General features: G+C 35.6%; 1 protein-coding gene across 5 annotated transcripts; it reads left to right on the forward strand.

Moving 5' to 3' along the window:
• The first annotated feature begins 3962 nt into the window (after nt 1-3962).
• On the forward strand, nt 3963-14372 carry LOC126272518 (uncharacterized). 5 transcript variants are annotated; one of them, XR_007549233.1, is made up of 3 exons: nt 3963-4200; nt 4318-7837; nt 11587-12002. XR_007549233.1 is itself a non-coding variant. In XM_049975424.1 (2 exons), the coding sequence occupies exon 2, from the start codon at nt 11798-11800 to the stop codon at nt 13940-13942; it is 2145 nt and encodes a 714-aa protein (XP_049831381.1). In that variant the 5' UTR covers nt 11231-11469; nt 11587-11797; the 3' UTR covers nt 13943-14372. The 5 variants fall into 5 exon arrangements, 1 of the variants encoding a protein (XP_049831381.1); XR_007549232.1 differs by lacking the exon at nt 11587-12002 and adding an exon at nt 7955-8971; XR_007549234.1 differs by lacking the exon at nt 4318-7837 and adding an exon at nt 7955-11469 and having other exon boundaries at nt 3965-4200; nt 11587-12603.
• The last annotated feature ends 709 nt before the right edge of the window (nt 14373-15081 follow it).

Consider the following 15081-nt stretch of genomic DNA (forward strand, 5'->3'; position numbering starts at 1 on the left):
GGGGGCAGAACAGACCAAACCGCGTTCCGACGTTCAGTTTTGCGAGGGTCAGGGAAACTGTCCCGGGAAAGCAGGTGCAGGACGCATCCGAGGGTACAGGTAGGTAGTGGCTTGGAGCGTGTTGCAGAGGGTGCCGGCGACTAGCCGACTGTGGAGGCGTAGATGTCCGTGGGAGAGTCGACCTGCGGCATCAATGGCAACGGCATCGTAGGTGGGGAGGAGTCTATTCTCAACCATGAAACAGTTGCCAGTGGAGGCACTTGCTCGGTAAGGTGGGTGGGAGGCGGCGTTGCGGCGAACGGACGTGGCTGCGTCATGGTGGCGGGACGCTCTGCAGTGAATTAATCTGAAACAGCGTGATGTGCGGTAGGATCATTGAATCACGGACAGTAGCTGATTTTGCTGGCGATGGTGCATGCGTGCTCTGTCGCGAATAGTACACTGCGCCCAGCCACCTGATCTGAGATCGACTCCGGTGTCCCATAAATTTGGATTGTCATACACTCGACACTGAACTCTAACGCTCGGGTGAAACTTCGTGGTGATGTTTGAAGCTGGAGCAGAGCGGTGAGGACGAAGCAAATGATGGCGTCTCCCATGCAAAAGTTCTGCAAGCGAAATATCAGGATACAGGTTGATTCTTATATAGAAATTACAGCAACCAGCCACTTTTAATAACACTATTTATTTACTAAATAGCGCCGTTACCGGTTTCGAACCGATAGGTTCATCATCAGACGGCTATTTCACGTTTTACATTATAATTTCAGTTTTGATTCCCCATCTGACGAAACTTCCTTGGGGTGGTGATGCCCTATAACCAAAATAAGAGGTGAGACAGCGTCTTTTTAATCGTAATCGTGTCTCGCGACGATTTTAGGTAATGTAAACAAATCGTTGTTATTAAATGGAAGACGTTTGCGTTACTTACAGTGAAGAATCCGCGCTATTATGTTCCACTGCTGGTTGTTTAATGTCTTGCAACATCGAAGATTGTATAGTGCACATTTATTGTGCATATATATGCACTTACTGTAGTGCACCACTCACACACTTAGAAAGTTCCGTCACATGGATGTATACATACAAAGACCGCGATATTACAATCATTACACTGCCAAAGACTTCCACTTTCAGAGATATTTCAGTATGTACAAGCATGTGAAAGTAGATTTTTACAAGTTGCTAATGTTACGTGACTTACTATTTACATTGAAAAAGAACTGATTATAATTAAGATAAACTAGTACATTGAAAGAGAACTGATTAGAATTAAGATAAACCAGTTAGCAGTAGTTATAACGTGTTACTACAGTGACATTGCGTAAATATTATGGTATACACTGGAGCAAAATTAAATGATAAGGGCAATGTGTACATAAGTAACTGTTACAGCTATGGACAATTATGGCATACATTGAGAGTACAGTAAATAGGTTGGCATAAGATAAACCATTACATTGAAAGAGAACTGATTAGACTTAAGATACACCAGTTAGCAAACAATTATAACATGTTACTGCAGTGACATTGCGTAAGTATTATGGTATACACTGGAAGAGAATTAAATGATAAGGACAATATGTACATAAATAACTGTTACAACTATGGACAATTATGGCATACATTGAGAGTACAGTAAATGGGTTGGCATGGATGTGCATAGGGGACCTATTTTTTTTTTTTTTTTTTTTTTTTTTTTTTTTTTTTTTTTTTTTTTTTTTTTTTTTTTTTTTTTTTTTTTTTTTTTTTTTTTTTTTTTTTTTTTTTTTTTTACTTTGAATTGGAAAGCAGGTGAATGAAATTTTGAAGAAAGGCTGCATTGGCTAACTCGGTTTGTTCATTGAGGAGATTTTGTGGTGATTTACTTTTATGTACATATATTTCAATTTCCTCAAGCAGATTCATAAGGCTGCCTTTCTCCGCATAGTGTAACACTTGTACATGGTCTTCAATGTTCTTTATTCCATGACTGTTGGTGGTTGTGTGCATGGCAAATGTGGATTTTGAGATATTGTTCAAACGTATGGCATCTATATGCTCTTTGAACCGTGTCTCAATGCTTCTTCCAGTTTGTCCTATATAGTAAGAGGGGCAGCTTTGACAGCTGAGTTTATATATGCCAGATTTTTTGTAGGGGGGGTTGTAATTTTTTAAGTTGTGAACTGCTAACTGCTGGAGTTTGTTGTTTGTGTGGAAGCTTATTTTAATGTTTGTATTTTTGAATAGGTTGCTTATTTTGTAGGATATGCTCCCTAGGAAAGGTAGTGCAACATATTTTCTGCTCTTTTCTACTGTGTCTTGTGTAAGTAGCATGGTTGTCTGGTGCACAGTTTTGCTGGCTGATGGTTTATGGATTTTTTGTGATAGTTTGTCTATTATGAGAGGGTCATATCCATTGTTTGAGGCTATGGTTTTAATGATACTGATTTCTTTCTCTTTTTTAACTGGTTCAAGGGGAATTTTGTGTAGGCGGTTCAGTGTGGACCTAAAATATGCCATCTTATGCTGGTTTGGATGACAAGATGAGCTGTTGATGCATACATCAGTGGATGTTGGTTTTCTATAGATCTCAAACTGGTGTTTATGATTCTTGTTGGTGATTTTTACATCTAGGAAATTGATGCTGCTGTTGGTCTCATGTTCAACGGTGAATTTAATGTTTTTGTGCATGCTGCTCATTTTTGTTGCTAATGTGTCTATTTCCTCATTGGTGCCATCAAAAAGTATAATTGTATCATCAACATATCTTTTGTAGTAGATGATTTTGCTGTTGATGTGGCTGTTAGCTTCAAAAAATGTCTGTTCCAAGTGATTTATGTAAATATCTGCTAACATCCCAGCTAGACTGCTACCCATTGCCAACCCGTCTTTCTGTCTGTATATTTTATTATTAAAACTGAAATAATTGTATGACAGTACCAAGGTGAGTAACTCGAGGAGCTCACAGATCTCTGCCATACTTAGTTTCATATGTTTGAGTAGATTGTTTCTGATTATGTTTATGGTGTCATCTACAGGGATATATAAACTCAGCTGTCAAAGCTGCCCCTCTTACTATATAGGACAAACTGGAAGAAGCATTGAGACACGGTTCAAAGAGCATATAGATGCCATACGTTTGAACAATATCTCAAAATCCACATTTGCCATGCACACAACCACCAACAGTCATGGAATAAAGAACATTGAAGACCATGTACAAGTGTTACACTATGCGGAGAAAGGCAGCCTTATGAATCTGCTTGAGGAAATTGAAATATATGTACATAAAAGTAAATCACCACAAAATCTCCTCAATGAACAAACCGAGTTAGCCAATGCAGCCTTTCTTCAAAATTTCATTCACCTGCTTTCCAATTCAAAGTAAAAAAAAAAAAAAAAAAAAAAAAAAAAAAAAAAAAAAAAAAAAAAAAAAAAAAAAAAAAAAAAAAAAAAAAAAAAAAAAAAAAAAAAATAGGTCCCCTATGCACATCCATGCCAACCCATTTACTGTACTCTCAATGTATGCCATAATTGTCCATAGTTGTAACAGTTATTTATGTACATATTGTCCTTATCATTTAATTCTCTTCCAGTGTATACCATAATACTTACGCAATGTCACTGCAGTAACATGTTATAATTGTTTGTTAACTGGTGTATCTTAAGTCTAATCAGTTCTCTTTCAATGTAATGGTTTATCTTATGCCAACCTATTTACTGTACTCTCAATGTATGCCATAATTGTCCATAGCTGTAACAGTTACTTATGTACACATTGCCCTTATCATTTAATTTTGCTCCAGTGTATACCATAATATTTACGCAATGTCACTGTAGTAACACGTTATAACTACTGCTAACTGGTTTATCTTAATTCTAATCAGTTCTCTTTCAATGTACTAGTTTATCTTAATTATAATCAGTTCTTTTTCAATGTAAATAGTAAGTCACGTAACATTAGCAACTTGTAAAAATCTACTTTCACATGCTTGTACATACTGAAATATCTCTGAAAGTGGAAGTCTTTGGCAGTGTAATGATTGTAATATCGCGGTCTTTGTATGTATACATCCATGTGACGGAACTTTCTAAGTGTGTGAGTGGTGCACTACAGTAAGTGCATATATATGCACAATAAATGTGCACTATACAATCTTCGATGTTGCAAGACATTAAACAACCAGCAGTGGAACATAATAGCGCGGATTCTTCACTGTAAGTAACGCAAACGTCTTCCATTTAATAACAACGATTTGTTTACATTACCTAAAATCGTCGCGAGACACGATTACGATTAAAAAGACGCTGTCTCACCTCTTATTTTGGTTATAGGGCATCACCACCCCAAGGAAGTTTCGTCAGATGGGGAATCAAAACTGAAATTATAATGTAAAACGTGAAATAGCCGTCTGATGATGAACCTATCGGTTCGAAACCGGTAACGGCGCTATTTAGTAAATAAATAGTGTTATTAAAAGTGGCTGGTTGCTGTAATTTCTATATAAGAATCAACCTGTATTTTGTATACAGCCACGGGCTCAATATGTCAGTTTTTGACAAAATAGCATTAAGCTTACCTCGCCAGGTACTGAGAAACGTTCACGCTTTTAAAAGATGCAAAAGAAACCTAACAAAGACCAACCTTAACATCAAATTTAATAAGAAATGTCTGTCAGCACAGATAACACCAAACTACATAAAAGTGAAGATTAACTCTAAAACTAATACTGCCAAAATAGTTAAAGCAAAATGTGAAATCATGTGGCTCAAGACAGAGATCAAGATGCTGTATAAAAAGAAAGAACTACTCAACAAGCAGCTGTACAATCTACATTTGCAACTTGGTAATTGCCTCTCCAGCCTTCAGTTCTCCTACATCTTACAGTACATACAGATCATCACTGACAAAGAACAGCAGAAAATACTGTATAGGCATAAGAAAAAACTAGACAATTTGGAAATGAAGAAAGGTAACCTCCCCTCCAAAAATTTACATGACAGCCAACATCAGTTTCATGGAAGAACTATTAACTCAACTAATATCAGTTTTACAAACAATGAACTTGCTCTCATAAACAAAGGACTAAAGCATAACATAGAGCCCAGACTTAATGCCAATAACTTGAAAAGCCTTATTGCATCTACTAAACTTGCATGTGATGCTGCTAAATTAAATTCCAGGGAAACCAATGCCATAGCCTTTAAAGCCAATAAAATAATAACACGACACCTCAAAAACACCAGTTCACACAGAAACAATGATCTAAATGTTCTAAATTGTATCAATTCCAAACTTTCTGAGAATAAAGCTTTAATAGTCAAAGCTGATAAAAGTAATTGTGCAGTGATAATGTATGAAAAAGAATATGTTGACAAAACCATGCAATTCTTCAATAGTAACAACATAACTGAATTAGATTTTGATCCTACCTCTAAATTTCAGGCCAAAATTAAGAAAACACTTAAGAACTGTAACTTCCTCCTAACTAATTGGGAAACACGTGACTGCATTGCCATGAACCCCACTGCACCTCGGCTCCGGTCACAGCCTAAAACCCATAAGGAAAACTGTCCCATCAGGCCAATTGTGAACTCTAGGAACAGCCCTTCATATAAGTTAAACAACAAACTGCTTGCTATGCTCAACACCTACTACACCTTTGAAAACAAATTCTCCATTAAGAATACATATGAACTCATCGACAAAATCAAAGATGTATACATTCCACCAACAGCCAGATTTGCATCACTTGATATAGTAAACCTTTATACCAACATCCCTGTAGATGACACCATAAACATAATCAGAAACAATCTACTCAAACATATGAAACTAAGTATGGCAGAGATCTGTGAGCTCCTCGAGTTACTCACCTTGGTACTGTCATACAATTATTTCAGTTTTAATAATAAAATATACAGACAGAAAGACGGGTTGGCAATGGGTAGCAGTCTAGCTGGGATGTTAGCAGATATTTACATAAATCACTTGGAACAGACATTTTTTGAAGCTAACAGCCACATCAACAGCAAAATCATCTACTACAAAAGATATGTTGATGATACAATTATACTTTTTGATGGCACCAATGAGGAAATAGACACATTAGCAACAAAAATGAGCAGCATGCACAAAAACATTAAATTCACCGTTGAACATGAGACCAACAGCAGCATCAATTTCCTAGATGTAAAAATCACCAACAAGAATCATAAACACCAGTTTGAGATCTATAGAAAACCAACATCCACTGATGTATGCATCAACAGCTCATCTTGTCATCCAAACCAGCATAAGATGGCATATTTTAGGTCCACACTGAACCGCCTACACAAAATTCCCCTTGAACCAGTTAAAAAAGAGAAAGAAATCAGTATCATTAAAACCATAGCCTCAAACAATGGATATGACCCTCTCATAATAGACAAACTATCACAAAAAATCCATAAACCATCAGCCAGCAAAACTGTGCACCAGACAACCATGCTACTTACACAAGACACAGTAGAAAAGAGCAGAAAATATGTTGCACTACCTTTCCTAGGGAGCATATCCTACAAAATAAGCAACCTATTCAAAAATACAAACATTAAAATAAGCTTCCACACAAACAACAAACTCCAGCAGTTAGCAGTTCACAACTTAAAAAATTACAACCCCCCCTACAAAAAATCTGGCATATATAAACTCAGCTGTCAAAGCTGCCCCTCTTACTATATAGGACAAACTGGAAGAAGCATTGAGACACGGTTCAAAGAGCATATAGATGCCATACGTTTGAACAATATCTCAAAATCCACATTTGCCATGCACACAACCACCAACAGTCATGGAATAAAGAACATTGAAGACCATGTACAAGTGTTACACTATGCGGAGAAAGGCAGCCTTATGAATCTGCTTGAGGAAATTGAAATATATGTACATAAAAGTAAATCACCACAAAATCTCCTCAATGAACAAACCGAGTTAGCCAATGCAGCCTTTCTTCAAAATTTCATTCACCTGCTTTCCAATTCAAAGTAAAAAAAAAAAAAAAAAAAAAAAAAAAAAAAAAAAAAAAAAAAAAAAAAAAAAAAAAAAAAAAAAAAAAAAAAAAAAAAAAAAATAGGTCCCCTATGCACATCCATGCCAACCCATTTACTGTACTCTCAATGTATGCCATAATTGTCCATAGTTGTAACAGTTATTTATGTACATATTGTCCTTATCATTTAATTCTCTTCCAGTGTATACCATAATACTTACGCAATGTCACTGCAGTAACATGTTATAATTGTTTGCTAACTGGTGTATCTTAAGTCTAATCAGTTCTCTTTCAATGTAATGGTTTATCTTATGCCAACCTATTTACTGTACTCTCAATGTATGCCATAATTGTCCATAGCTGTAACAGTTACTTATGTACACATTGCCCTTATCATTTAATTTTGCTCCAGTGTATACCATAATATTTACGCAATGTCACTGTAGTAACACGTTATAACTACTGCTAACTGGTTTATCTTAATTCTAATCAGTTCTCTTTCAATGTACTAGTTTATCTTAATTATAATCAGTTCTTTTTCAATGTAAATAGTAAGTCACGTAACATTAGCAACTTGTAAAAATCTACTTTCACATGCTTGTACATACTGAAATATCTCTGAAAGTGGAAGTCTTTGGCAGTGTAATGATTGTAATATCGCGGTCTTTGTATGTATACATCCATGTGACGGAACTTTCTAAGTGTGTGAGTGGTGCACTACAGTAAGTGCATATATATGCACAATAAATGTGCACTATACAATCTTCGATGTTGCAAGACATTAAACAACCAGCAGTGGAACATAATAGCGCGGATTCTTCACTGTAAGTAACGCAAACGTCTTCCATTTAATAACAACGATTTGTTTACATTACCTAAAATCGTCGCGAGACACGATTACGATTAAAAAGACGCTGTCTCACCTCTTATTTTGGTTATAGGGCATCACCACCCCAAGGAAGTTTCGTCAGATGGGGAATCAAAACTGAAATTATAATGTAAAACGTGAAATAGCCGTCTGATGATGAACCTATCGGTTCGAAACCGGTAACGGCGCTATTTAGTAAATAAATAGTGTTATTAAAAGTGGCTGGTTGCTGTAATTTCTATATAAGAATCAACCTGTATTTTGTATACAGCCACGGGCTCAATATGTCAGTTTTTGACAAAATAGCATTAAGCTTACCTCGCCAGGTACTGAGAAACGTTCACGCTTTTAAAAGATGCAAAAGAAACCTAACAAAGACCAACCTTAACATCAAATTTAATAAGAAATGTCTGTCAGCACAGATAACACCAAACTACATAAAAGTGAAGATTAACTCTAAAACTAATACTGCCAAAATAGTTAAAGCAAAATGTGAAATCATGTGGCTCAAGACAGAGATCAAGATGCTGTATAAAAAGAAAGAACTACTCAACAAGCAGCTGTACAATCTACATTTGCAACTTGGTAATTGCCTCTCCAGCCTTCAGTTCTCCTACATCTTACAGTACATACAGATCATCACTGACAAAGAACAGCAGAAAATACTGTATAGGCATAAGAAAAAACTAGACAATTTGGAAATGAAGAAAGGTAACCTCCCCTCCAAAAATTTACATGACAGCCAACATCAGTTTCATGGAAGAACTATTAACTCAACTAATATCAGTTTTACAAACAATGAACTTGCTCTCATAAACAAAGGACTAAAGCATAACATAGAGCCCAGACTTAATGCCAATAACTTGAAAAGCCTTATTGCATCTACTAAACTTGCATGTGATGCTGCTAAATTAAATTCCAGGGAAACCAATGCCATAGCCTTTAAAGCCAATAAAATAATAACACGACACCTCAAAAACACCAGTTCACACAGAAACAATGATCTAAATGTTCTAAATTGTATCAATTCCAAACTTTCTGAGAATAAAGCTTTAATAGTCAAAGCTGATAAAAGTAATTGTGCAGTGATAATGTATGAAAAAGAATATGTTGACAAAACCATGCAATTCTTCAATAGTAACAACATAACTGAATTAGATTTTGATCCTACCTCTAAATTTCAGGCCAAAATTAAGAAAACACTTAAGAACTGTAACTTCCTCCTAACTAATTGGGAAACACGTGACTGCATTGCCATGAACCCCACTGCACCTCGGCTCCGGTCACAGCCTAAAACCCATAAGGAAAACTGTCCCATCAGGCCAATTGTGAACTCTAGGAACAGCCCTTCATATAAGTTAAACAACAAACTGCTTGCTATGCTCAACACCTACTACACCTTTGAAAACAAATTCTCCATTAAGAATACATATGAACTCATCGACAAAATCAAAGATGTATACATTCCACCAACAGCCAGATTTGCATCACTTGATATAGTAAACCTTTATACCAACATCCCTGTAGATGACACCATAAACATAATCAGAAACAATCTACTCAAACATATGAAACTAAGTATGGCAGAGATCTGTGAGCTCCTCGAGTTACTCACCTTGGTACTGTCATACAATTATTTCAGTTTTAATAATAAAATATACAGACAGAAAGACGGGTTGGCAATGGGTAGCAGTCTAGCTGGGATGTTAGCAGATATTTACATAAATCACTTGGAACAGACATTTTTTGAAGCTAACAGCCACATCAACAGCAAAATCATCTACTACAAAAGATATGTTGATGATACAATTATACTTTTTGATGGCACCAATGAGGAAATAGACACATTAGCAACAAAAATGAGCAGCATGCACAAAAACATTAAATTCACCGTTGAACATGAGACCAACAGCAGCATCAATTTCCTAGATGTAAAAATCACCAACAAGAATCATAAACACCAGTTTGAGATCTATAGAAAACCAACATCCACTGATGTATGCATCAACAGCTCATCTTGTCATCCAAACCAGCATAAGATGGCATATTTTAGGTCCACACTGAACCGCCTACACAAAATTCCCCTTGAACCAGTTAAAAAAGAGAAAGAAATCAGTATCATTAAAACCATAGCCTCAAACAATGGATATGACCCTCTCATAATAGACAAACTATCACAAAAAATCCATAAACCATCAGCCAGCAAAACTGTGCACCAGACAACCATGCTACTTACACAAGACACAGTAGAAAAGAGCAGAAAATATGTTGCACTACCTTTCCTAGGGAGCATATCCTACAAAATAAGCAACCTATTCAAAAATACAAACATTAAAATAAGCTTCCACACAAACAACAAACTCCAGCAGTTAGCAGTTCACAACTTAAAAAATTACAACCCCCCCTACAAAAAATCTGGCATATATAAACTCAGCTGTCAAAGCTGCCCCTCTTACTATATAGGACAAACTGGAAGAAGCATTGAGACACGGTTCAAAGAGCATATAGATGCCATACGTTTGAACAATATCTCAAAATCCACATTTGCCATGCACACAACCACCAACAGTCATGGAATAAAGAACATTGAAGACCATGTACAAGTGTTACACTATGCGGAGAAAGGCAGCCTTATGAATCTGCTTGAGGAAATTGAAATATATGTACATAAAAGTAAATCACCACAAAATCTCCTCAATGAACAAACCGAGTTAGCCAATGCAGCCTTTCTTCAAAATTTCATTCACCTGCTTTCCAATTCAAAGTAAAAAAAAAAAAAAAAAAAAAAAAAAAAAAAAAAAAAAAAAAAAAAAAAAAAAAAAAAAAAAAAAAAAAAAAAAAAAAATAGGTCCCCTATGCACATCCATGCCAACCCATTTACTGTACTCTCAATGTATGCCATAATTGTCCATAGTTGTAACAGTTATTTATGTACATATTGTCCTTATCATTTAATTCTCTTCCAGTGTATACCATAATACTTACGCAATGTCACTGCAGTAACATGTTATAATTGTTTGCTAACTGGTGTATCTTAAGTCTAATCAGTTCTCTTTCAATGTAATGGTTTATCTTATGCCAACCTATTTACTGTACTCTCAATGTATGCCATAATTGTCCATAGCTGTAACAGTTACTTATGTACACATTGCCCTTATCATTTAATTTTGCTCCAGTGTATACCATAATATTTACGCAATGTCACTGTAGTAACACGTTATAACTACTGCTAACTGGTTTATCTTAATTCTAATCAGTTCTCTTTCAATGTACTAGTTTATCTTAATTATAATCAGTTCTTTTTCAATGTAAATAGTAAGTCACGTAACATTAGCAACTTGTAAAAATCTACTTTCACATGCTTGTACATACTGAAATATCTCTGAAAGTGGAAGTCTTTGGCAGTGTAATGATTGTAATATCGCGGTCTTTGTATGTATACATCCATGTGACGGAACTTTCTAAGTGTGTGAGTGGTGCACTACAGTAAGTGCATATATATGCACAATAAATGTGCACTATACAATCTTCGATGTTGCAAGACATTAAACAACCAGCAGTGGAACATAATAGCGCGGATTCTTCACTGTAAGTAACGCAAACGTCTTCCATTTAATAACAACGATTTGTTTACATTACCTAAAATCGTCGCGAGACACGATTACGATTAAAAAGACGCTGTCTCACCTCTTATTTTGGTTATAGGGCATCACCACCCCAAGGAAGTTTCGTCAGATGGGGAATCAAAACTGAAATTATAATGTAAAACGTGAAATAGCCGTCTGATGATGAACCTATCGGTTCGAAACCGGTAACGGCGCTATTTAGTAAATAAATAGTGTTATTAAAAGTGGCTGGTTGCTGTAATTTCTATATAAGAATCAACCTGTATTTTGTATACAGCCACGGGCTCAATATGTCAGTTTTTGACAAAATAGCATTAAGCTTACCTCGCCAGGTACTGAGAAACGTTCACGCTTTTAAAAGATGCAAAAGAAACCTAACAAAGACCAACCTTAACATCAAATTTAATAAGAAATGTCTGTCAGCACAGATAACACCAAACTACATAAAAGTGAAGATTAACTCTAAAACTAATACTGCCAAAATAGTTAAAGCAAAATGTGAAATCATGTGGCTCAAGACAGAGATCAAGATGCTGTATAAAAAGAAAGAACTACTCAACAAGCAGCTGTACAATCTACATTTGCAACTTGGTAATTGCCTCTCCAGCCTTCAGTTCTCCTACATCTTACAGTACATACAGATCATCACTGACAAAGAACAGCAGAAAATACTGTATAGGCATAAGAAAAAACTAGACAATTTGGAAATGAAGAAAGGTAACCTCCCCTCCAAAAATTTACATGACAGCCAACATCAGTTTCATGGAAGAACTATTAACTCAACTAATATCAGTTTTACAAACAATGAACTTGCTCTCATAAACAAAGGACTAAAGCATAACATAGAGCCCAGACTTAATGCCAATAACTTGAAAAGCCTTATTGCATCTACTAAACTTGCATGTGATGCTGCTAAATTAAATTCCAGGGAAACCAATGCCATAGCCTTTAAAGCCAATAAAATAATAACACGACACCTCAAAAACACCAGTTCACACAGAAACAATGATCTAAATGTTCTAAATTGTATCAATTCCAAACTTTCTGAGAATAAAGCTTTAATAGTCAAAGCTGATAAAAGTAATTGTGCAGTGATAATGTATGAAAAAGAATATGTTGACAAAACCATGCAATTCTTCAATAGTAACAACATAACTGAATTAGATTTTGATCCTACCTCTAAATTTCAGGCCAAAATTAAGAAAACACTTAAGAACTGTAACTTCCTCCTAACTAATTGGGAAACACGTGACTGCATTGCCATGAACCCCACTGCACCTCGGCTCCGGTCACAGCCTAAAACCCATAAGGAAAACTGTCCCATCAGGCCAATTGTGAACTCTAGGAACAGCCCTTCATATAAGTTAAACAACAAACTGCTTGCTATGCTCAACACCTACTACACCTTTGAAAACAAATTCTCCATTAAGAATACATATGAACTCATCGACAAAATCAAAGATGTATACATTCCACCAACAGCCAGATTTGCATCACTTGATATAGTAAACCTTTATACCAACATCCCTGTAGATGACACCATAAACATAATCAGAAACAATCTACTCAAACATATGAAACTAAGTATGGCAGAGATCTGTGAGCTCCTCGAGTTACTCACCTTGGTACTGTCATACAATTATTTCAGTTTTAATAATAAAATATACAGACAGAAAGACGGGTTGGCAATGGGTAGCAGTCTAGCTGGGATGTTAGCAGATATTTACATAAATCACTTGGAACAGACATTTTTTGAAGCTAACAGCCACATCAACAGCAAAATCATCTACTACAAAAGATATGTTGATGATACAATTATACTTTTTGATGGCACCAATGAGGAAATAGACACATTAGCAACAAAAATGAGCAGCATGCACAAAAACATTAAATTCACCGTTGAACATGAGACCAACAGCAGCATCAATTTCCTAGATGTAAAAATCACCAACAAGAATCATAAACACCAGTTTGAGATCTATAGAAAACCAACATCCACTGATGTATGCATCAACAGCTCATCTTGTCATCCAAACCAGCATAAGATGGCATATTTTAGGTCCACACTGAACCGCCTACACAAAATTCCCCTTGAACCAGTTAAAAAAGAGAAAGAAATCAGTATCATTAAAACCATAGCCTCAAACAATGGATATGACCCTCTCATAATAGACAAACTATCACAAAAAATCCATAAACCATCAGCCAGCAAAACTGTGCACCAGACAACCATGCTACTTACACAAGACACAGTAGAAAAGAGCAGAAAATATGTTGCACTACCTTTCCTAGGGAGCATATCCTACAAAATAAGCAACCTATTCAAAAATACAAACATTAAAATAAGCTTCCACACAAACAACAAACTCCAGCAGTTAGCAGTTCACAACTTAAAAAATTACAACCCCCCCTACAAAAAAATCTGGCATATATAAACTCAGCTGTCAAAGCTGCCCCTCTTACTATATAGGACAAACTGGAAGAAGCATTGAGACACGGTTCAAAGAGCATATAGATGCCATACGTTTGAACAATATCTCAAAATCCACATTTGCCATGCACACAACCACCAACAGTCATGGAATAAAGAACATTGAAGACCATGTACAAGTGTTACACTATGCGGAGAAAGGCAGCCTTATGAATCTGCTTGAGGAAATTGAAATATATGTACATAAAAGTAAATCACCACAAAATCTCCTCAATGAACAAACCGAGTTAGCCAATGCAGCCTTTCTTCAAAATTTCATTCACCTGCTTTCCAATTCAAAGTAAAAAAAAAAAAAAAAAAAAAAAAAAAAAAAAAAAAAAAAAAAAAAAAAAAAAAAAAAAAAAAAAAAAAAAAAAAAAAAAAAAAAAAAAATAGGTCCCCTATGCACATCCATGCCAACCCATTTACTGTACTCTCAATGTATGCCATAATTGTCCATAGTTGTAACAGTTATTTATGTACATATTGTCCTTATCATTTAATTCTCTTCCAGTGTATACCATAATACTTACGCAATGTCACTGCAGTAACATGTTATAATTGTTTGCTAACTGGTGTATCTTAAGTCTAATCAGTTCTCTTTCAATGTAATGGTTTATCTTATGCCAACCTATTTACTGTACTCTCAATGTATGCCATAATTGTCCATAGCTGTAACAGTTACTTATGTACACATTGCCCTTATCATTTAATTTTGCTCCAGTGTATACCATAATATTTACGCAATGTCACTGTAGTAACACGTTATAACTACTGCTAACTGGTTTATCTTAATTCTAATCAGTTCTCTTTCAATGTACTAGTTTATCTTAATTATAATCAGTTCTTTTTCAATGTAAATAGTAAGTCACGTAACATTAGCAACTTGTAAAAATCTACTTTCACATGCTTGTACATACTGAAATATCTCTGAAAGTGGAAGTCTTTGGCAGTGTAATGATTGTAATATCGCGGTCTTTGTATGTATACATCCATGTGACGGAACTTTCTAAGTGTGTGAGTGGTGCACTACAGTAAGTGCATATATATGCACAATAAATGTGCACTATACAATCTTCGATGTTGCAAGACATTAAACAACCA

This window comes from Schistocerca gregaria, chromosome 5 (assembly GCF_023897955.1).
Source record: "Schistocerca gregaria isolate iqSchGreg1 chromosome 5, iqSchGreg1.2, whole genome shotgun sequence".
Classification (NCBI taxonomy): Eukaryota; Metazoa; Arthropoda; class Insecta; order Orthoptera; family Acrididae; genus Schistocerca; species Schistocerca gregaria.